The 22,801-nt window shown below is 41.2% G+C and overlaps 2 protein-coding genes across 2 annotated transcripts in view; one reads left to right on the forward strand and one right to left on the reverse strand.

Annotated features, from left to right (window-relative positions):
• Positions 1 to 4,022, forward strand: part of tnfrsfa (tumor necrosis factor receptor superfamily, member a) — a 29,287-nt gene extending 25,265 nt beyond the window's left edge. Inside the window, exons 9-10 of the mRNA XM_012865542.3 lie at positions 245 to 281; positions 1,668 to 4,022. Of these exons, the coding sequence (XP_012720996.2) occupies positions 245 to 281; positions 1,668 to 1,969 (339 nt within the window). The 3' untranslated portion in view covers positions 1,970 to 4,022. The remainder of the gene's footprint in view (positions 1 to 244; positions 282 to 1,667) is intronic.
• A 6,102-nt stretch (positions 4,023 to 10,124) lies between these two features.
• On the reverse strand, positions 10,125 to 18,271 carry LOC118564027. The gene is made up of 2 exons (XM_036140718.1): positions 16,498 to 18,271; positions 10,125 to 10,475 (listed from the first exon to the last, which is right to left on the reverse strand). Exons 1-2 carry the CDS (start codon positions 17,311 to 17,313, stop codon positions 10,125 to 10,127), a joined length of 1,167 nt encoding a protein of 388 aa, XP_035996611.1. The 5' UTR covers positions 17,314 to 18,271.
• Positions 18,272 to 22,801: the final 4,530 nt, after the last annotated feature.

Raw genomic sequence — 22,801 nt, forward strand, 5'->3', positions numbered from 1 at the left:
ACTGAATAGAAATGGACTCCCCATTTTTTTCACAGTCTTGTCTGACCTGTTTTCTTTCCACTTCACAGCGTTGTTCTGCTTTAATCCGTTAATTAATCTATTAAAAATCCCAGTAAAATATGTGGAAGTTTGTGGGTGTAACGTAGCAAAATGTTCTTTGGGGCGTGAATATTTTTGAACCCTTGTGCATTGTGCGTTTTTTTCTCTCATATTTGTTTATTTATGTTTTTTGGTCACGTTACAGGACGACCCGTTAGGACATCGATTGGTGCCGCTACTTGGTAAGATTCCCGCTGCGGGAAGGAGAAGCTTTGACTCTCGAGGCATTTCCACCCCTTATCAAGAAGATTATTTTTCTGTTACTGCGCTTACACAAACACCGCACAGTAAACTGCAACCCATGCCAGATCAGATCACTGGGAAGTTAAAAAAAAAAAATTAAATCTCCACAAGATCTCCCACTCTTGTGCTTGATAGACTTGGGATCTCATGGTAGTCAGGCCTGATCGGCGCCTGCAGGGCTTCAGAACGAGACACTTTTTTGCCGTTGTTTCTCACGCTGAATTGCAGAGGATGCACCTTAGAATTTGATCTTGCATTAAATGTTTAAATTAGCATTATCCTAAGGGAAATGTACTAAAATGTTGTAATTCTGGTGTAACATACAGTTTTATGACAACGCGTTTGCCCCTTTAGGGGTTCTTCAGGCTTTTTTTATTAGTTTTTTTTTTCACAGTCACGAGTTTCTCGTCACTAAACAAATTTAATGTCACGCAACGATAACCAGAGTAAACACAAACAGCAGTTTTCAAATTCTGATGGCGAATTAGCTTTGATTTACCACATTCCTGGTTCAGTTTTACTAGCAGCAGCAGACGGGATCACTGCCAAACCTGTAGAAATAAACAGTAGACCACAATGAATGATCTAATCATCTAAAGTCCTTGACATCTATCAGACTAAAAGGGTTATAGAGCAAACCACAGCCAGGACGTTCCTCTACTAATTTATTCACAAAGCATGGTGGAACTAACCCGGCATTATAGAAAGACCAGCGTTCTACCAGGAGACAAACATGATAGTGGTTGTGTTATGGTCTGAAGCAGCCTCAGGAGCTGGATGACTTGTTGAAATTTATTGAAGCATAAATTCAGCTTTTTTTTATCACAAAATTCCTGAGGGAGAATGTCTCGCCATCACATTGCGACCTTAAGCTGGAGCGTGTCTGGGTTATGGGATGCACACCAGAAAGGCCGCCCCCGAATGGTTAAAAAAAGAGCCACAAAATAAAGCTCCTGGAGTCAAACTCTGGGCTTAAATTGAATTGAGACGCTGCGGCGTGACCTTAGACTGACTATTCGTTCCTGAAAGCCCCCCCCCCTTGTGTGGCTAAATTATAAAGCACAAGAAAATAAAAGCCTGGAACTCCTCTACAGCGACGTCAATTGAAAGTTGACTGACATCTGTCACAAAAAGCTTGATGGTAATCGTCCCTGCCGAGGGTCTCGCCGTCTTCTCAGATTTAATGGGTGACCATGTTTTCACATCCGGCCAGGCTGGCATGGATGGATTTCTCATATTAGTAAATTAAATAAAAACAAAACAATCTTTGCGGCGTTGTCGTGTGTGTCGGTGGTGCTTTCAAGTGTCTGTTTCTCATTTCGAAGGCTCGGAGAAGTCCCTCAGGAAGAGCTTCGACCTGTTCGACGAGTACCTGGACTTCCGGATCCACAACAAGTTCTTCCGACTGATCGGCATCAGCGACAACCACATTCGCATCGCGGAGAACGGCGCGCCCGGCGACAAGGTGTACGAACTGCTTAAGAACTGGATGCAGCGGCAGGGGCTGAAAGCGGACATCAACGACCTGCTGGACGCCCTCCTGAGCATGGACCAGCGGCGGTCGGCCGAGAGCATCGCTTACGCCGCCCTCAGGAAGGGCTACTACAAGCACGCCCACGCGCCCTGAAGCCGTCGGCCCCTGGTGGACCGCTAACGAAGTAAACGCGACGCACTCGACCACCAGGCCAAAGCACAGCCACGTACGTAGGACACTATGTCAGACAGGCTTACCTCCTTTTGTGGCCGTTTTCAGCCGCGCTTTAAGAAGCCAGTAGTTTAAAGAAGAATTAGAAAAAAAAAACACTAAAGGCGGAGAGTCGAGACGGAGCGATCAGCCGTCTGACGTTGTTGACTACTCACCGAATGCTGAAGATTCATTGTGAAAGCAAAAAAAAAAAAGACGTTCAAATCTGCTTTCAAAAGAAGCCCAAAGGCTTTAACTTTTGCCTTCTGACACGTTTGGGCGTTTGTCGGCTGTCGGGGAGAAGCGTAGCGGCCGGACGCTGAACGCACACGCGTCTCCAGCCGCGCCCCTTCCACCCCAGGCCCCCCCCCGAGACACTACCGGGAGACGAGAGGATATATACACTGGTTTGTAGGAGTGGCATCACATGTGGCTGTTTAATGCACTGGTATCTGGCACATGTAGACGATAAGCAGGTGTTTCAATGTGTTGTTCATGTCCATTTTCCTCACCGATGGGAAGGAGAAAACGTTTCGCAAATACTAACACCCATCCCCAATGATTACATACTTTCCCAATTCATGCTTTTCCCCTTCCCCCCCACAAGTTCATTATGGTTCCTTGAGCTGTTTTCTGTACAATCTAGTTGCACGAGTTGCGTCCTCAGTCTTTATATATTCAGTGTTGCCACTCTCCAGCACTGCAGAAGGAAGTGTGACAGGACGTCTCTGTTTTAGTTTCCTTAACGTTTTTGTGGCGACTCGGAGAAGGTCAGAGCTCATTCTATTTATTTTCATATTTATTGAGATACCTAGCTGTTACCTGCGATTATTTATACCTGTTTTCCAAAACGACCCTGAAGAAACACACAATGGTATCTGTGTTGTGGGAAGAAGAAAAAAAAATGACTGAGATCCGATCCTTTCAAGTTGAAAAACAACAACAACCCCAAAAAAACCAAAAAAAAAAAAAAAAACATGTAGCAGTTTGTTTCTTTCCTTGTTCCTGTTCGCTGGACTAAGTTCGGAGCGACAATCCGGCGTCGCGCGTTGGTGCCATCGATGTGCCTTTTTATCGCCACGATCTGCTGATTCCACGCTGGGGACGGCGCAGAGGCTCTCACGACTCCAGTAGCCGAATGCATCTTGTCAGATTAAAGCGTCCTTAGCTGCAGAAGCTAAATCCTCACTAGTTGACCGACTGAGCAGTTAGTCCCGTCGCCTGTCTTGGTGAGACGGGTGCAGGTACAGATTGTTTCTTCTTGACCTAAGATGAAGGAAATCTTTTCTGGATTTAAAAAGAAGCTCAAGATTTATGTAAAAAAAGAAAGAAAAAAAAAAAGGTCTGCCCCATGTGCATTCATACATACGCCTGCATCCACAGTGCATGCAAGGCATCTAAATTCTTTATGTGTGCAGATGGTTTAAGAAAATAGCTATAAAGAGATATTGAATCAGAAAAAGCTTGATTTTCTTGTTTATGCCCGTTTTTCTGCATTCTTGTATGTACAAAGCACAGATTTATAGTTCTATATTGTTGCTGCTGAGTGACGCTACAGTGCTGGCACTGCCATCTTATTGACACACCATGAAATTGCAGCCTGTATCCAGTTTTAGTGACTAAACCCGCCCCTCTCCTCCTCATTTTTCCTCTCGTCTGCTGCGTCCATATTTTTTATTTTATTTTTTTTTCAGCTGACGTCTTTTGTTGGCCTGATGCAGCAGAGCAGGGAAAGTGATACAGTTCTCTTGTCCGCTCCATGGCACATCTTTCGGGTGCGTCTGCGTAGAGTTTCTGTTAAATACCTCTGTTTTGATATGCTTTTAGTGCAAGTCTAAGCTCTTCAGTTCATTTCCATTAGGTTCTGTACTTGTCAGATTACCGTTAAGCCATTTTTCCTGAGATACTGTTCGGTTGTCATGGATTTCACAAATAAGTGATGTAAATACAACAAAGCTGTTTATACATGAAGTTGAAATAAATGTTTTGTACAGTTGTAAATGTAAAACTTGTGGTTATTTCTTTTTTTCAGGATTCACAGACGTTAGTGCGGTTTTACTGCTCCCCCACTTATCTTGTCTCTCCAGTAGCGATACGTTCTGTTAAGCAGGATTTAGCAAACATGCAGCTAACTAGAGAGTATTGTGGGTAAGAGTTTAAATCTATTTGCTGTTCCCAGAAATATCTCAGATGGCTCATTAATTATTGGTCGGACTATAAGGATTTAAAATTCAACAATGTATAGTGCGCCTTATAATCCGGTGAGCATTTATATGTTTACTGGTGTTCTAACTATGTGGTACGATGTGCTCAAAAATCTGTTAAAATGTGTAAGTACGCTCTGCTCAATGGATATTAGGAGCATTACGGTACACTGTGTCATTACCTGATTGGACCCCTGAGCTGTCTACAAGACTGCCTGACTGTAAAAACTAGAAGTGCATTTATGTAAGACAGCCCGTGTCCAGAGTACACGCTAGCAACAATAAACTAAATAAATTAATTCAATTTAGAAGTTAAGTTTATTTTGGTCTTATGTTAGAAACAGGGCAGTGTAGTCCAACTACTCTGTCCTCCCAACAGAGACGGATAGCTCTCCCTCTTAGAAGAGAGCTGTGTACGCGGAGGAGCGGAGTGATATTACACACTTGGGAAGAATATCTAATGTGCCTTATGGTCCGAAACAATATGGGAATACGAAATAAGAAATTGTATTACTTTATCAACTTGTCAAAAGCCCTCCTATTAAACATTATAGCTATTTTTAGGATCACACACAAGAGATGAACAAGTTAACTGCTTTATATCCTTATAATATCTGAATGCTTAAAACTGAAAATATGTCTCAGCTTTATGAGAACCTCGTGTTTTATTTTGGGTTTTATTTACTGTAAATGGAGGAAAGATGATGCGGTTACAGCATTGAGTCTTTGGGTCTCTACCAGTAGGGATGGGCTTTTATCGTATTGTTTTATCGTTATCATGAAAACTGATAAGAAATTTGAGTTTATCTTGACAGCAATAAAGTTCAGCTAGTGATGTCTGAAAACCCCCAAAACTGCCAGTATTGTCAAGTTTGTTATTTTTGCTGTTTTGTCCTCTCTTGTTTTTCTTGAGAGCGTCAATAAATTCAAAAATAGTGTGTGCAGTTTAGTGTTCAAAATTACACTTCTTTATGTAACCAATGTCTTGCTGTAACACATTTCAAATATTATCCTGACTTTTTATCGTTATAGTACAAAATAAATCATGATGAAATGTAAAGTCAATGTAGTTCACCCTTCTCCCCCAGCTAGAAATGGAAATGTTCGCCTTGTCCAGTCAGGCTGTATGCAGAAAGTCTGGAGAGGAACCTCCGCCTGAAACTACACAACTGAAATAAATCAAGAAAAGCTCCACAATTACCAGGTCTAAATGTGACCTTTTGGCACCAAGTGTAAAAGTAAAACGTAAAATGATATTTTTCCCAGTGGAACCACTATCATGACTGTTACTATCTCTGTAAAGTTTTTTTTCTTAAAAACTGTGAAAAACACTTTGCAGCAGTTTGAGGCGAACTGTGCATAAAACACAGAGGTTATAAAAGTGACTGCCACACACGGAAATTCGTGACCTGACAACGGGGCAAAAAAAAGGGTGATAGATTGTTGCAAAGATACGACTTACTAGTTTCAAAGGATGCCAACCATGAGAGGTGGAGCGAGAACACGTCTGCGTCCGCATGCATTTCACCAGCAGAGTCCGCCATGTTTGACAGGGCTTCAAATGGCATCTTCTGTGGATAAAGTTCTGTAACACTGATTGTTATTTATGAAAAAAAAAAACGATTTTAATGACTTGTTTTAGAAACATTAAAGCCTCTTCCTATGAGGGATTTAGGGGGGAAAATATGACCATGTTTCAACTACTTTTAGAGAAGGTGAAAGATGTGTGCCGGTCGGGCTTATTAGGTGATGGAAAAGGAGGTTGTGTCATCTCCCGTTCACTTCACTATAACGCATGACCTTGTATTGGTCTATCAGAAAGAAACCTGAAATGATAAAACAAACCAAGGTTTGGGGTTGTAATCTGACACAATGTGGGGATGGTTTGAGGGGTATGAATATTTTTATTCATACTATATATGAACATCTGAAAAACCAGAGATCATCTAAGCATTTGCACCAATTTGTGTTTATTTTAAGTTTGACCCGCTTTATTACCAAAGGTGCGCTGATCATCATCCAGAGAAGATTGATTTTTATTTCTCTTTTCTTTGTCTTTTTTATCAAAAACACTGAAAGCTCACATTTTATAGTCAAGAACCAGTGTTGCAGGAAGTAGAGTTTTTTTTTTCACTATTTATGAACCCATTTCTATGATTCAGGCTATCGTAGAAAGCAGGCGTCATATATTTAGAGTTTTTTTGTAAAGGAAAGGTAGGTAGGTGGCAGGGATTTGGTTTCTTTAAACTTTTTTCTGTGAGCAAAGCTAAATATTCCCCGCACCCCAGAGTTGCATCTGTGTGTGTGTCACAGATAAGAGCCTCCGAAAAGGACCTTGTAATCGGACACAAGGTCAGACTAACCTGCCAGCTACCGCGGTTAAGACCAGATGACAGACGGCATATTTCTTAGCGCTCGGATAATTAATTAAAACAAGGGAACAAAAAGGCGCTGACGTTTTTTCACAGCTCGGTGAAAACAGGTTTTAATTGAAAACGTTTTGAACTCCTCGTAAAATTCCACCTATGCTAATTGAAAAATATACGATTCAAACAGAGAATGCTATATGCACGTATTTAAAGATTAGGTTTTGTGCCTCGGGGCCGCAGTAATACTGTCGTAACCCTTCCACCTTTTTCTCGTTTTGTCAAGCTTCAAAGACAAACTAATTTATTTCATTGGGACTTTATGTGATTAAACCAACATAATTATGAAGTAAAAGGAAAAGAGTACAAGGTTTTCACATTTAAAAATATATATACAAAACCCCTAAAATCGTCTCTAATTATTAAATAGAATTAACTGGTGCAAAAATTCAATCAGTTTAAATCCAGCTGTTCTGTGGATTTATCATAAAGACACAAAGCCAAGAGCACATTTAAGCAGGGTTAGGTTATGTTTAACCTGACGGAAAAACAAATACAGGAAGGATATGACTGGCCATAAACAAACAAATTGTAACTCTGGATGAGCTGCAGAGATCAACAGCTCAGGTGGGAAACTCTGTAGAGAGGCTACTTATCAGTAATGCTCTCTAAAAATGTGGCCTTCAGGAAAGAGAAGAAAGCGGTTGTCGACGCCACTAGAAGTCCTCTTTGCAGTTTTGCCAGCACCAATATAGGGCTCACACCAAAACATGTAGAAATAGGTACTCTGGTCAAAGGAGACTCAAGACACACCATTGCCACAGAGAAACAAAGTGGTGACGGCGTGATGCTGTGGGGATGCTTCTGTCCACGTGGCACAGAGAGGGGCAGAGCCTCAGCCGCCAGCAGGTAAATTATAAAGAAAAACCCAGAGCCAGATTACATCATGTTTGCATGTTAGAGTCGGCCTAGTCAAATTCCAGACCTGAATTAAACAAATAATGAGTGGGAAGACTTGTAAACTGCGTTTTACAGCTGCCCTCCAGCCAACCTTTGCCAAAGGGAATGCGGTCAGTCTCTGGTTAAGCTGGCTAACACATCAACCAACAGACTGACAGCCATGCCTGCAGCAAAACGTCCTCCTGCACTGCCATGTCACATAAAATATCGCTAAAATAAATTGACATTTCCAGTTGTAATGTGGGAAAATCTAAATATGTGTTTAGGGTTGTGAATGTTTGCAAAGCCCCGCATTACTGTTGCAATGAGGTGTAAAACCAAACAATTAACATAAGGTATATGATGATACTTTCTTACAAGTCCAACAAAACAGGCAACTTTTGTTTTAAATTATACATTATAAAACAGCAACACAGCTGTTTGCATAATACTGCAAAAGTCAAATAGTTGACTAAATCCTAAATACTTCAAAACATGGGATTCCAGTATTTTTATAATCAAGGTTTGAAAGAAAAGCCACATCCATCTGCCTTGTTTTCTGTTCGGTTGGAATTTGTGAAACAATCGCGCTTTGCTACCCGAGCCGTTCTTATTTTCTTTCTCTCGCCCCTGTTTTTTCATTCCTCTTGTTGGGTTGGAAGATTAATTTTTAATGCATTTTCCAACAGAAATGTCTGCAGACAAAATATACAGCCTGCTAGGAGAAAACACAGCCCACTTTCCATTTTGTCTCTGTTTTTCCCAGGACACTGTTTGTGCTCGGCGCTCCAGGGGAGGCGATAATAACAGACGCACTGAATTTTGTATTAAAACGCCACCTTGTTTTCTGGGCCATAATAACATTATTTGGCCTTCATGGAATGCAGATTTTGCATATTAGTTTTGGGGAAACGTAGATGCCTTTCTTTTGTAAAAAAAAAAAAAAAAAAAAAAAAAGTTTATAATGAAAAAGAAACAAAAAGACCACAGCAGGGACAGATTTTTTATCGTTTAAACCAATATACTGTTTTATACACTTTAGCTTTGACTTGCAGAAAAGCATCCCAACATAGACATTTAATGGCAACGGTAATTAGCACGCATAAATGTATTCATTTCATATTATAACAAAGGCGCTAATAGATGCATCTCCTGTACAAAAGGACTGTGCAAACTGAAATTAGGTCACAGAAAACTACAGAAGAATTAACACTACATGAGCATAAAGCAGAAAATTGTGACATTCCCTCAGGCTTGGCATTCAGCCTGTTCTTTCTCTTCTCTACACATCTAGCACATGTGAGCCTATTTCTGTTCTGTCAATAAAGCTTTTCTTCGGACTCATTTTGTCTGCTCAGTTATACGGTGTTTTGCAAAGCTTCAGAACGTGTTCACACTTTGGATTTTGAAAGAGTTGCACGTTTTTTTTTTATGACACAGACTAGGAACAATGTTCCAAGAACAAAAATCTGAAAGAAAAAAAAAGGATGGCATGTGTTTGTAATCAGCTGGTAATCTGAATTATGTCTCTACCAGGTTTGTACCTTTAGACTGATAATTTGGCTCATCCGTCCTTCCTAAATAGCTCAAGCTGAGTCAAACGGGACCCGTGAACGGAGCTCTGGGCTTTGACTAGGACATTCTAACACGCCTTTCCAGGACTGCCCTGTGTTTGGCTCCATCCATCCTCCCATCCATTTCACCGTGGAGGTGGAGTTATGAGGAGGTAAATGGATGCCGTTTGACGTGTAGAACTTATTCTTGGCTTTCCTCAAGCATTGATTGAGCGGTGGATCTCTGCAGCTCCTCCAGAGTCGCCACAGACCTCTAGGCTGCTTCTCTCAATAAAACACTCCTTGTTTATTCTGTCAGCATTAGCAGAGGGCCATGTCTTGGTAATTGTCATCCTCTTTCCATTTTCAGCTGATGGACTGAACACCCCGGCGTGAGAAATTAAATACGTCATACTGTTTTTTGTTTTTTTTTTGTTTTTTTTTAAACATGAATCCATTTCATTGTGCAGCATTTTGTCAGTCTATCACATAAAATCCCAACGTCAGAGAAATCTGAAAAAGCTCAATAGGCAAGAATACTTTAGTAATTCACTGCGAACAGCTGAAGTCATTTAATTTGGGAAACGCGCGCTGTTCACAGAAGCTGATGGTCTGTGCAAATCCTTTAAATTAGTTGACAGAAAACTGCAGGAGAATGAATAAAAAAAAACCTGATGCATAATAAAAATGGCCATTCACAGAAATGATGAGTGGTTCTGTGAAACGGACATGCTGTTATCTCTTAGCGTTCAGTGTCAAGCTCACCCTGCTCTCTGTTCCACACGCGTCGCCTAAGCGCCTTTAAACATGTCTGTTTTAGCGGCTTTGTTTTGACTCGTCTTCTTGGCTCAGCTAAAGGAAGAGGAGACAGAGCTGGACTCTGGGTCAGTCCATAAAAGCTGGCCTCTAGGTGCTGCTTTGGTCTGAACCATTTGGACCAACTGTCCCAATGAGAAACACGGGTCCAGTGTTTTCTCCTTCAGCTTAAAGGCCCCTCACTCAGCTCTCTGAACAAAGGCTCTAAATCAGTGTGTAATCATTTAAAATGCTCAGCTTCATTTTTCTTTACAAGTCTCTGAATGTAGCGTTGAAGATTTTCTTGAGTCTGTCTCTGTCTCTCTGTGAGGCCCTTCTCTGTGGCTCTGGAGCTTCGTCTCTGCCTCTTGCGGTAGAACTGGGCATTATCAACCCGTTTCAGCACTCCGTTGAAGTAATAGAAGTGAGAGTCTTCATCGCTGAGAGGGTTTTGGTTACCGCCGCTCTTGGCTCCATTCTCCGGTTTTCCAGCGTCTGGAGTTTCCCGGCGGGATGGCGGTGCTCCCCGTCTCTCCTCGCAGTGCTTCCACCCAGCTGCGGTGCGATCAATCAGACCTCTGCAGAGGTCAGTCTGTGAAGGAGATAAATTATGAGAATAAGCCATTCTGACACGCGGGTTAATGAACATCAGGTCTGAGCCCAGTTCACCTCTAACAATTTTAAACTATGTTCGTCAATGATGTTTATTCCTCATCGTGAGCTTAAGTTTCCTCACATCAGTCGCAGACATTTTAGGAAAAATTGCCATTTTCTTTTATCCTCAACAGATTACAGCTGGGATTTTTGCTAAAGTATTGCTTCCTCTTGAGTCTTTTCAAATGCAGTCACGTCACAACTATGGGGTAATGGCTACAACATGAAGTAGGGCATATTTATGAAGCAGAACTCAGAGCTGGACGATAATTCAATAACGATATATATCGATCGATATACGTATATCGATGATAGAAAAAAGGGTCAATAAAAAGTTCAATAAAATAAAAGTTTTCCTTTCATTTGCATTCTAGCCATGTAGGTTAATATTACAGTCATTAATCCTCCCAACCAATCACAACGCAGACCCAGGAATGGTCTGCCACCAGGCCCCGCCCCCTTCAAAGAGTTCGGAGAGCAAGCATTCTTTTTTTTCCTTTTTTAAAAACTAGGTTGAATAAAGGGTTGAGTTTGAATTCAGTGTTTGCGTGTTCTGTGTCTAAAAATCGGTCGCTAAACAACAGCATGTAATGGTCAGGGCTGCATTTAAAGTATGTTTTAAATTCTGTTGATAATTATCGATATTGATCAATACGATTTCTATTTTATCGATATCTTTTTTTTTTCCTATATCGTCCAGCCCTAAGGCATAAGGTCAAAAATCTCTTTAGTACGTCACACTTTTTAAGTTTTTGGAAATAAAAACCCAGAAAGCGTGATGTACGGATGTATTTATACCCCTACATAAAATCCCGTGGGACCAATCACCATCAGACGTTACTCACTAGGGTAACGGCGTGCATGTAATCTAATCTCTGTATGCATCCAGCTGTTCTGTGAAGGCCTCAGAGGTTTGTGAGAGAATATTTGACAACATGAAGACCAGGGAACACAGCAGACAGGTCAGGGAGAAAGCTCAAAGCGGTGTTAGGTGATGAAACAAAGCTAGAGCAAAATGGCTGCCCAACAGGGACGTGCAGAGACCGTTGAAGGGGCAGGTGCTCAAATTTAAAAGAGGGCACATGGGGCACGGATTTAAAACACGATACAGAAACATACCTTGCTATACATCCGGCTGAAATGTACCAACCCATACTATAAAGAATGTAACATGGAATCAAGGGCGTAGGTTTGATTTGAACTTTGATTTGAACTTTAACCCTAGGGACACTTCATTGGTCTGACATCATTGGTCCTACGCAGTGTGCATGCTCCTATTTCTTTATGCTTGACTTGAGCGTCAGGGCGCGTTTCTTCTGTCTAAAGAGAAAAGCAGTATTTCTTACTACATTTATACAAATTTTATAAGCACGACACACACTAGATGCTTTTTGTTAATCTGGTGGCCTAGTGGTTAGAGCATTGATCTTGGGTCCCAGAGGTTCTGAGTTCAACTCCCACAGACTACCATCCTGGGTCCCTGAGCAAGACACTTAACCCCGATTGCTCCCCTGGCGCCGCACAGTGGCAGCCCACTGCTCACCAAGGGGATGGGTGAAGATGCAGAAGTGAATTTATCCATTGTGAGATCAATAAAGTTCTATTATTATTATAAATTATAAAGCAGCGCCCGATCTGATGAACGTTGAATTGAGACTTTTTTCCCACTTTGAAAAAGTTTGCATTTGAACTTACCAGCAACAGAGACCTATCAATTTTTACCATCTGCAACATTCCAAACACATTTCTTACATCATATATCTGAAGAGTAGATAACAGCTTCTCCTTACCTACATCTTCTCAGACAATTAAATTATTTTCCTAACAATAGTGAGTTGTCGATGTTTAAATGTGCAGTAAATCTTAATACATAAGGAGCATGGAGGACCCAATACTGTACTTTGAGTAAGATTGGTGACACCAAAACTGAATTGTTTCATGAGTGGTTGTCCATTTCATCACTCAAATGAGAACCACATACTATTGGTATATACTAGTAAGACTAATAAAGAACAGCAGATAAAACTTTAAGATACGTTAAGGCCTATATTAAATAAATTTTACGACCATATCAACAGATTAAATACTTTTTACTTTTTTGGTGTACCAAATTACCCTCGTAATGAAGTAATATTTTATGGATTAAGTCCCTGATGATAAGAATGTCTAGCTCCGCCCCTGGTTTGCACTAATTTACTAATAGACAGTGTGGAAATCTTTGTACAATAAAAGCAATGTAAATAGTGTTCCTCGGTTGTATTTGTCGTAATTCTAATTCTAGAAGTAGAAATAGTGAAATAAATAGCACTATCATTTTGTGAAATCCTAATTACGCTATTATAAATAAGTAAAAGTCTAAACAAAATATAGCAGTTGTTTAGGCAGCATATAGTGTTGTTGTGTTGTATATCATATAAAAGAAATATCACCTGCTATTTATACCTGAACTGCATCAGAGGGTCAACAAAAAAATTAAACAATAATAGCAACGAAATATTGGTAAAAGGGAAACCCTCACCTTTTCTTTTTCAGGCAGCTGTGGCTAAGAATCAGAATTTTTAATAGTCTACAGTCTTTGCTTTTCCATCTTTCCAGCCGGCTTCAGAACTCCAGCCTGGCACAAAATATTTAGTTTTATAAAACAGATTAGGTTTCTGTTGATAAATGCATTATACTAGATGCTATTTTGAGATGCTAACGTTGGTTACTTACATTTCTCAAGTTCCATAAATCAAAACTCTCTCGCCTGCTTCTTTACAGAACTGCACTCAGCAGCTTTCACCTATTTTACTGCAGATAATTCGTTTCTTAACTGGGACTAGTTCCGTAGCCTAGTATTAATTGTGGTAACCACAGTATTCCTGTATGATAACTGTAAAACTGAAATCTCCTCTCCAAGCAAGCACGCACAAGGACAGACTAGAAAACAGCCAATCAGAAAGAGGGAAGGCGGGATTTAAAGCAGTATAACCAATGACAGTGGAGTTAAACAGCACAGAGCACATTCAAGTGTGCTGCAGATTTAAAGGGGCAGGACCACTGAGCTATATTATACACTGGAGTGCTGATTTTGCCGAAAAACTGAAGTCACTGGCCGCCATCTTGCTACTCCCTACTCTCACAGAATCCCATAGAATTTGGTTGCAACAACAAGCAGTTTTCTGACTGTGTGAAAATATTTCACAGGTAATTCTACAGTCAGTGGATGTACTAACACTATTAACTACTACGAAATTAGGTGCTGAAATATTTTACATGTTATTCATATTAAATATATGTATATATAAGTATGTGTATATGTATATATGTATACACATATGTAAATATATGTTTTTGTACATTGTTATTTATATATTTATAAATGTTAAACATATATATTTAAATGAATAAAATGCAAAATATTTCAGCACATGACTTTCTCAGTACTTGATAGATTTAGAACATAACATAAAAGTATATGGCATTTGACATTTTAAAAGTCTTAAGCCCCCCCTGAACATGAGAAAATCCTCGTTATTCGATGCTGTAGCGCACATATTCCCTAGTTACTGGGGGGAAATAGGGAGTACCAATATGGCGGCTGGTGGCTTCAAAGCGACTCGTTCAAACAGACGGTGATTAGCACTCCAGTGTATTATATAGCTCAGTGGGCAGGACAGACTGGCCAGCGTGAGGCAGCGGAGCTGGGAGCTGCGAGAGGAAAAGTAGGGCAGAGTGAGGGTACGTTATGTGGATCATGTAACCAGCCACGGTAGATCTAAATTATTATTCTTTTGGACATGCACCATGCACACACACACCAACAAACACGCACAAAAAAAAAAAAAAAAAAAAAAAAAAAACCTGACAAAAGGGCACTTTGGGCACCAAGGGGCAAAGGGGCAGGTGCTCAAGCCCCCCCCGCCCCCCCCTCTGCACGTCCCTGCTGCCCAATGTACGTTTAGAGGCCAGACAAGGGAAGCATTCATCAGAGAAGCCAAGAGGCCCACAGATCCACGGCTCACATAGGATAATCAGCCGTCTCTGTACTGTATTTGCACTATGCCACTGTATTTGCAAGTTTTTCTTCAGCAGGAGTTGGTAAACCTGGAAGAAAACTGTGAAAGGCTGTAAATGAACTATGACTTGGGCAAAGACTCAATTGCTGCTGCACCACAACCCCAAACATGCAGCCAGGTCTACAATGTGATGGCTCACATAAAGCATAATAATGTGTTAGAGGGGTCCAGTCTAAGCCCAGACCTTAATCCAGGACTTGAAAACTGTGTGCAAAAAAAGTCCGTCTCTATAGCTGTGCAAAGCTAGTTTATATGCACCCCAAAACACTAATCCAAATAATCTGTATAAAAAAAATTAAATAATCTTTCTCTAAGAAATACCAGCTTTGAAGCTTCGTTTTTGTGACTAGATAAGGAATAACCAGCTAAACTAAGCTAGCTGGAGTTGAGGTATTGCTTGTGTATTCTCTCATGGCCAGCAGGGGGCAGGTTTCCTCTTTGTAGCAAAGGTCAGGCAGCAGATTGCCCCTCTGAAGCAAACATGACATTCTCAAATATTACAATGTTGATTCCTCTCTAGTTAGGAAGCTACATTTCGTATACTGCTGCAGATAACTATCACATCTGGTATGCAGCACTGTCACAGTAGCTCTGCCTAATTTTCATTTTTCGTTTTGCCCTGAGATGAAAATAAAAGTGATGATGGGTCAGAAGCAATAAAGTTTGCAGGCCAAGTACAGCCTTAGTGGTAATGCACTACTTATAATAAGGCAGACTCCAAATTTGTCCCAAAGAAATACTAAACTGTTCCACTAAAAGAGCATACTCCTCCTCACCATAGCCCTTCAGAGTCTTCCTCTCTATGGTCATAGCATGACTCAGAATCAGCTAATTATCCTCTAAGCCGGGGTTGCAACCTGCAGCCCTGGAGCCTCAAGAGGTTCTTTAGAACTCCCACAACTTAATAACTTTGGCCAAAAATGATAAAGAACCAAACAATTAATTTGGTTTTAGCAGTTTAGTTTAGTTTTTTTTTCTGGAATAATTGCATTGAATTTCCACAACAGAACAACACTAAAAGCACCGGTAAGATCTAATTTTCTATTTTATGTTAGGAACTAAGTGTTTTTTTTTTAATCAACATCCTATAGAAGAAAATGTACCCATCAGCTTTTTGGCAAGCAGATGGTTCCCCTTATTGTTAAAAGCTTTAGGTCCTTCTATTAGCCACTCTTCCTGGAAGTGGAACTTCTTTGATTATTAGGACAACAGCAAAATCAATATTTCTGACTCAAGCCAAGTTTTTTTACTTAGTCAATGGCGTTTTTTCCATTGAGGAATAAACTAGGACAGTTCCTAATTTCTTCCACTGAAAAAGGCTAGAATCACACACCTGACGAGAACATTCAGCACTCTGGCCAGGATTTAAGACAATTGAAAAACCATCATCCCAACGCACAGAAAGAGAGCAGTCTACAAGTGGAGGACATTTAAAACAGCTGCCAACGTGTCCGGGTGTGGCCAACAGAGCAAGTTCTCCCTCAAAGCCGCCGGCAAGATGCTGAGAGGAGTCTCCAGAAACCCTAAAATGTCTGCAGACGACCTGCAGCAGGATTTTCCGAGTGCTGATATGAAACTGGCTGAAAAATCAGAAAGAGACTCTAGAGAAAATATGTTTCAAGAAAAAAAAAACCTTGTTGGAACTGTGAGGCACAGAGATGGACGTGTCATGGTGTGAGGATGCTTTGCTGCAAACCGCTGGCATTGAGGAGTTCCTCAGACCAGCGTCGGAAGGTTAAGGCGTCCAAACCTTTTCCTAACGTAGAATAAACATAAACATGTATATCATTTGTTCAACGAGAAAACCAAAGATCATTTCTGATGTTTACCAGCAATTAAAAGTAACATTCATTTCCACATTAGTTTTAAACAAGCAGAATATTTGTTGAGTGATTCGTTTACCTCCAGATCTTTGTCTGCGCCTTCCTTGCGGGCGTCCTCAGCACTTTTTGGAAAAGTCTCGTATTCCCCTCCACGGTGGACCAGGCCGTGCGTTCTGTCGGCTGCGGCCCACTTCTCTGGGCCCGTCTCGTCGTTCTCTCCGTCCTTGTCAGGTTCTGCTGCTGCGGCCGACTCGCCGTCCCTCATTCTGAGGCCAGAGAACTGGACTTTAGATGTGGCTTGCGTACTGACTGAGACACATTTTATGAATCTTGGCTGCGTGTCTGCCTCAGGCTCGGGGTCTGGCAGCGTGGTGAGCCACTGGCCAGCGCTCGGCTGGCTGACAGCTGCGCTGCTCGGACCGAAAACCCGAGCCGTATCTTGGATCTGAGTTGTCGCTGTGGTTGCTTCAGTCGGAGGCCCGGCTGTTGTCGCTTCGGTCTGTGTGACTTCGAGTAAAGCCGGTGACGGCGTCGCTGTTGGCTTTGCCTCCTCCGTGGTGTCAACGGCCACATTTTCCTGAGAGGCTGCTGTCCTCTCTGTTGCAGCGGATTCTGTGGTAACTTCTGATATTTTTGCTGCTAATTTGAGTCCTGCCATCTCTGCTGGGTCTGTTAAATACAGTGTTAAGAGGCTGTTTTTCCCTACAGAGCATGTACATGTGGATTGGCCCGTTTCACCGATGAAGTCCTTTAAGGATTTAAGGAAAGGTGGGGGGTCGCCCAGCTCCGTCGCTGTGTCCCACCTCATCTCTGCCTTCCATGGCTCCGCTCGTCTCGCCGTCTCTGCATGAGGAATCAACACGATGAAGGTTTCCTCTCTCACGTCGGATAACATGTTTTCTCCTCTGGCTCCGTGGTGATTTGCTTTATGTGTCGGCTGTATTTGTAACCTGTGTGCTAGAATCTGCTGCTTTCCATTCTTTCCCTTGTTTGGCTTTGGATTTTCTGCTCTCCTCTGGCCCTGCGGGGATCGGGAGCTGGGATTCTCTTGTGTTTAACGTCTTACTGAAATATTCAATCTCATTATCTGCAGCGGGCCTTATTGCATCCCGCGACCTATATATGGATGCTTTGTTCTTTCTGGGTGCCAGCAGGGGTGTTCCCTGAACATAAACTCCATCTGCATCTTTATTAGCTGCGGCTTTTAAGGAAAGTTGTTTCCAAAAGCATCTTTGCAAAGCAGAATGCCAGAGATTACCTGTGTGTCTCTGTATCTTTGACTGCATAGGATCTTTTAGGTCCATTGCTTGCCGTGATTTCTCTTTTTGCCCAGTTTTTGCCTCTGCGACCTCTTGTTTCCATGTTTTCTTAATCCTCATTGCTGCGTTTATTTCTCCATCTTCAGAGCTGCAGACAATAATCATTGTTTCTGCTGTGCAGCATCCTTTCGCCAGCATTTTCTGCAACCCAGCATCAGAGGTGAGTGCCCAGTTCAGCTCGGATTTACCCAGTAGGAAAGCTGGAAAATAGCGTCCGGAGGATGGATGGATGGTGGACGGATGACGCAACAAAGGTGGCCAGAAATGGGGCCGGTTAGTAATGACAGCCATGGCAATGTGAATAGGTTTGTTTATAACATGCAGGACAGGTAAGGGGTTGGATTTCACCCGAAACGCTGGGAGATGTTTAGCTTGGCCACAAAACGAAGCCACCGCCTGAAATGACAGACGACAAAAGACAAAGTTAGTTGCAAAGTGCCTCCAAAACAAATACGTCAACCACACGGCCGTTTTACGCTCACATGGGGGTTAGCTCTGCAGTCAGCTCAACTCCATACCAAATTCTCTGACTGCAAGATGAAACAATTATATAGTCGACATTTTTCAATAGGCCGTCATGGCTCCCAAAGGGGGGGAAAAAATCCATCATGACTTTGGCAATCTCCTGAATTTTCCTCCGCTGGGGAACCAACTACTCTGAGTTGTGTGTGAAATGTCTGAATCCCTGACTTAGTTTCAGTGCTAGAATGTTAAAGGTTTGGTCTAAATTTACTCAAAATCATCAAAGCTTTGTTGTTAATTCTAACATGACGTTTCTCTCAAAATGCAATCCCTTACAAAAGTTGTCGTACGCCTGAAACTTTTCACGTTTTTGTCACATTACAACCAGAGACGTCATTGTATGTTGAGGGGGATTTTTTATCAGGTGGACCACTTTGTAAATTGCCAATTTTGCTGAAAATACAGCTGCAGGTCTCTGGACATGTATCTCTGCCAGCTTTCCACATCTGGAGAGACAGATGTTTTTGTCTCTCCAGACCAGCTTCCCTGTCCACGCCGCGGGAAAGCAACCCCACAGCATGACGCTGCCACAACCATGTTCCACTGTGTGGATCCCTAACTGAGTCGCTACGTTTCCACTGAGGTTAAATAAACCCGGGTTAATTAAACCCGGGTTAATTAAACCCGGGTGGGCTCTGTCAGATAATCAGGGCATTTCTAAATAAATGCTTGCAATAGATTTTACTCCAGTAAGCCATTCTTTTCAGATTTTTGTTTGTAAAACAAATATTAAAAACCATGTAGAACATTCCTTCCACTTTACTACAGTATTCACTAACATTTGCAATTTGAACGGCATATGAGTTCTTCTGCAAAGGTTCTGTGCCAGATTTGAAATTTTTATTATGTGTGCACTTGTGTTGGTATTTAGTGAGCGTAAATCTATTTGTAAGCAACATACAGTAGTGACATAAAAGCTCGTCCACTTATCTGTACAGAATATTTGATCTTTTTGGGGGTAAGCCCAAAATCCAACACCTTCCTAACAAAACTTCCAGCAACTGCGTTTATGAACCTGTTACCCTTTCCCCCTCTCTTTTTTCTAAACTTCATGTTTTATTGGTTGCTGCAACTTTCCTCCACTACATCTATGAACAGGGGTTTTAGCATAAATTGTTTTATGACGATGTGAAAATGAATTGAATCTCATTAAATCAGGTGTCCCACTGGATTCTTTTTCTACTTAAAAACTGCAGCAGCGTTTTACGGTTCCCAGCTGATCTGAAAGTGCCTAGGTACTGGAAAGAGAACAAAAACTGTGTCTTTTTGTCTTGATATTTCTGTTTTCCTCAGCAAAACATCCTGATCAAAATGTAAAGTTCTGCTGAATGACACATATTCTTAGTGAAATGAGCTTAGAATGAAATAGTTATCGTATGCTTTTTTTTTAAAACTATAGATCGTGTAACCTGTTGAATGCTTTGCACCAAAGTGTGGCCATCCCACCCGGACTGATAATCATGCATGCACACTGAAGCCAGGAACCAGCAAAACCAAACATTGACCTTACATCAAGATAAATATGTGGCATGCAGGCTACAGGTCTAAGCTCTCTTCTGTTATCCAATGCTTGGACAAAGAACTCTTATAATAATAATCTAATCTTGTATTGCATTAAAGTTTCATTAATATAGTTTGAGAAAAAAAATCATACCCGCGCTGAAAATAGAATCCTACGAATTATTCTTGTCTGGTCCATGTTAGAATATTGGACGTTGTTTGTCCAGTGAAAAGATAGGATCCTTTGTGACGGCTGTCCATCCCAACACGCACAGTCCTTCTGGAGGCACGGACAGCTGTGAACAGCTCGGGTCCAAACTGTCTGAAGTTCTTTGGTGGGAGCTCTGAGTCTGCTGAGCAGCAGTTTTGTGCACAAAGGCCGGCGAACGTAATGTGTAATCCAGTCCCCGTCACCGAGGAGGCTCAGGTCAGAGAGGAGCAGAGCCACCAGCAGCAGCCAAGGCCTCATTGTGCTGAGAGGAAGTCCTGGAAGGTCGCACGAGCCAAACAGCGCAGGCTTTATCTGGCCTACAGTTTTCTGCTTTGCCTATGCAAACCCCGATGCACTCATAGTCTTCAACCTTTGAGATAATTGATATGCAGTTTGTCCATATCAGCCGAAGTAGGTTTCACTTTGAGTCGTTATGCTTGAAAAACAGCTAACAGCTAAAAACAGCTAATTGTAAGTCAAACCCTGCCTTCTCTGTTTGAGAGACACCGGCTCAGAATTCACACAGAGACAAACAAGACTCAATGTTCTAATAGCTGAACGCACCGACGACGTTAAAAGCGTGCAAATAGTCCTCAGCTTCTGATGAGATTTATGTTTTGAGTCAAAAAAAGACAGCAGCCACTTTACAGACAATGCAGATTACGCTGCGACCACATGAACGAAAGAGACAAACGTTCCCCGAGGGGTTCAAGAGCGTGCAAATAGTCATTAGCACGAATTTAATCTTCATATTGAAGAACTGTGCAGTTTGCATGGATGTCCAGACAAACACCCCCTGAGACGCTGAAAACACAAATTTAAGAAACACCCATTTAAACGTTGGACATTTTGTGCTGTTACCACTCCAATGGCTGCATTGTGGTGTTGTTTTTACCATCGCTGTCTTCCAGGGCCCTACAGGTGCTCTGATTCAGGTGCTTACAGATTCACTTCTATACAGAAAACCCATGTCATTAGCTTTATCTGTCACTTTATACAGCTTGTAGTAGAAAATACTACGTATTTTTCGGTGTTGTTATCAAGGCAAGTCAAGTTTATTTGTATAGCACATTTCAGCAGCAAGGTGGTTGAAAGTGCTTTGCATGATGAAAACATCAAAAAAGATGATGAACACATCAAAACGGTCACTGGTTGTGACACCAGCAACAAATTTTAAATCGTATCAGGTGAAAACATCAATACACATTAAATATGTTGGTCAATGTTCCTGGTTTTTTTGGGTCAAAGCGACTCAAACCAGGTGGCTTTTTAGTCTTGATTTTTAAGGGAACTCAGTGTTTCAGCTGTTTTGCAGTTTTCAGAAGTTCCAGATTTGTGGAGCATAGAAGCTGAATGCTGCCTCTTCATGTTTTGATTCAGGTTCTGGGTATGCAGAGTAGACCAGAACCAGAAGATCTGAGTGGTCTGGGGGCGTTGATACAGCAACAACAGGTCTTTAATATATATTGGTGCCGAGTCATTCAGTGATTTATAAACAAGCAGAATTATTTTAAAGTCTATTCTCTGAGCTACAGGGAGCCAATGTAACAAAACTATTTTATTGGCATAACTGAAAGAGTACGGAGGACTGAAACCGACAGAATTAAAAATAAAAGTAACGTACAAATTGTCCAATAAAAAAACAACACACTTAAATGTACCAATAAATGAAAAAAATAAAAAATTATTGATATTCGTTACTTTTGCTATGTTTAAAATATAGCATTCATTTACTAAACCCGATGTTAAAAAAAAATGTTCCACTGATTTCAAGCTTTCCATTTTAATTTAACTTTTATTTTCTTGCCTTGTTTTTTCCCACAAGCCTTTTTATTTATTTTTCTATTTTTTAATTTTCCTTACGCATTTCTGCTTCATTATGCAAATAAGGTGGGCTGTCCTTTGTAGGGTCAGCTCCTCTACTATTGGTCAATCAGAAGGAAGGGGGCGGATCCATGTGCAGATCGATTGAACCTGCACTTCCTCCATTTAGCAGCTGAAGTACAGTTGAAGTACAGTTGTACCCTCATATACGAGTGTCCCAATAATTTGGCATATGGGCAAATATAAGGTAGGAAATTCAAAATGGAGATAAAAGACATTAATACATCAACAATTAAATGAAAAGATGCAAAAAAGTCAAAGAAAACATTAACATAAAATAAAATAATTAAATAAATAGTGCGTTGGAAATAAATAGAGAACAAAACTGTGAAGGTTGGTCAAAATGATACATAGCTTGTACCTTTATGGTGCTTTAACCATTTTCTCAAAACTGCTTTAGGTAAAAAAGATATATTACGTGGCCCAATGATACACGTAGCTTTTTGCATGTTATCAGACTGTTCATACAGCTCCGGTGGCTCAGGCGAGGAAGACAAATACGGTGCATTAGTTTCCCGCTGCCTTCACTGAATCAGCAGGTAAGACTTATTACCTTCAAACAATCGCTTTGTAAAACTTGTACGTTTGTTTAGAAACGAAACATGCTTAAACACTTTCTCCCTTTTGCTTGAATGCTGTGGCTCTAACATGTCAACATCAGGTGTGGCACCGCTCAGGCTGAACAACTGTGCTTTCAATAAATCCTTCAGCAGCAAATTTGACAACAGTGCTTTGCAAAAATATGTATGTCGCTTTAATGTTTTCACACTTTTTAATGCTACGACCCAAGACCTAAACGTATTTTAGTCGGGTTTCCTGTGACAGACCAACACAAAGTAGCAGGTAATTGAGATGTGAAGGGAAATTGATGCAAGGTTTTCACTTCTTCTCCATGGAGAGGGGTGTGTGCTAAGAGTGATATATGATATGCAGTGTTTGACGGTGGT

Source organism: Fundulus heteroclitus, chromosome 8, assembly GCF_011125445.2.
Source record: "Fundulus heteroclitus isolate FHET01 chromosome 8, MU-UCD_Fhet_4.1, whole genome shotgun sequence".
In the NCBI taxonomy this organism is placed as follows: domain Eukaryota; kingdom Metazoa; phylum Chordata; class Actinopteri; order Cyprinodontiformes; family Fundulidae; genus Fundulus; species Fundulus heteroclitus.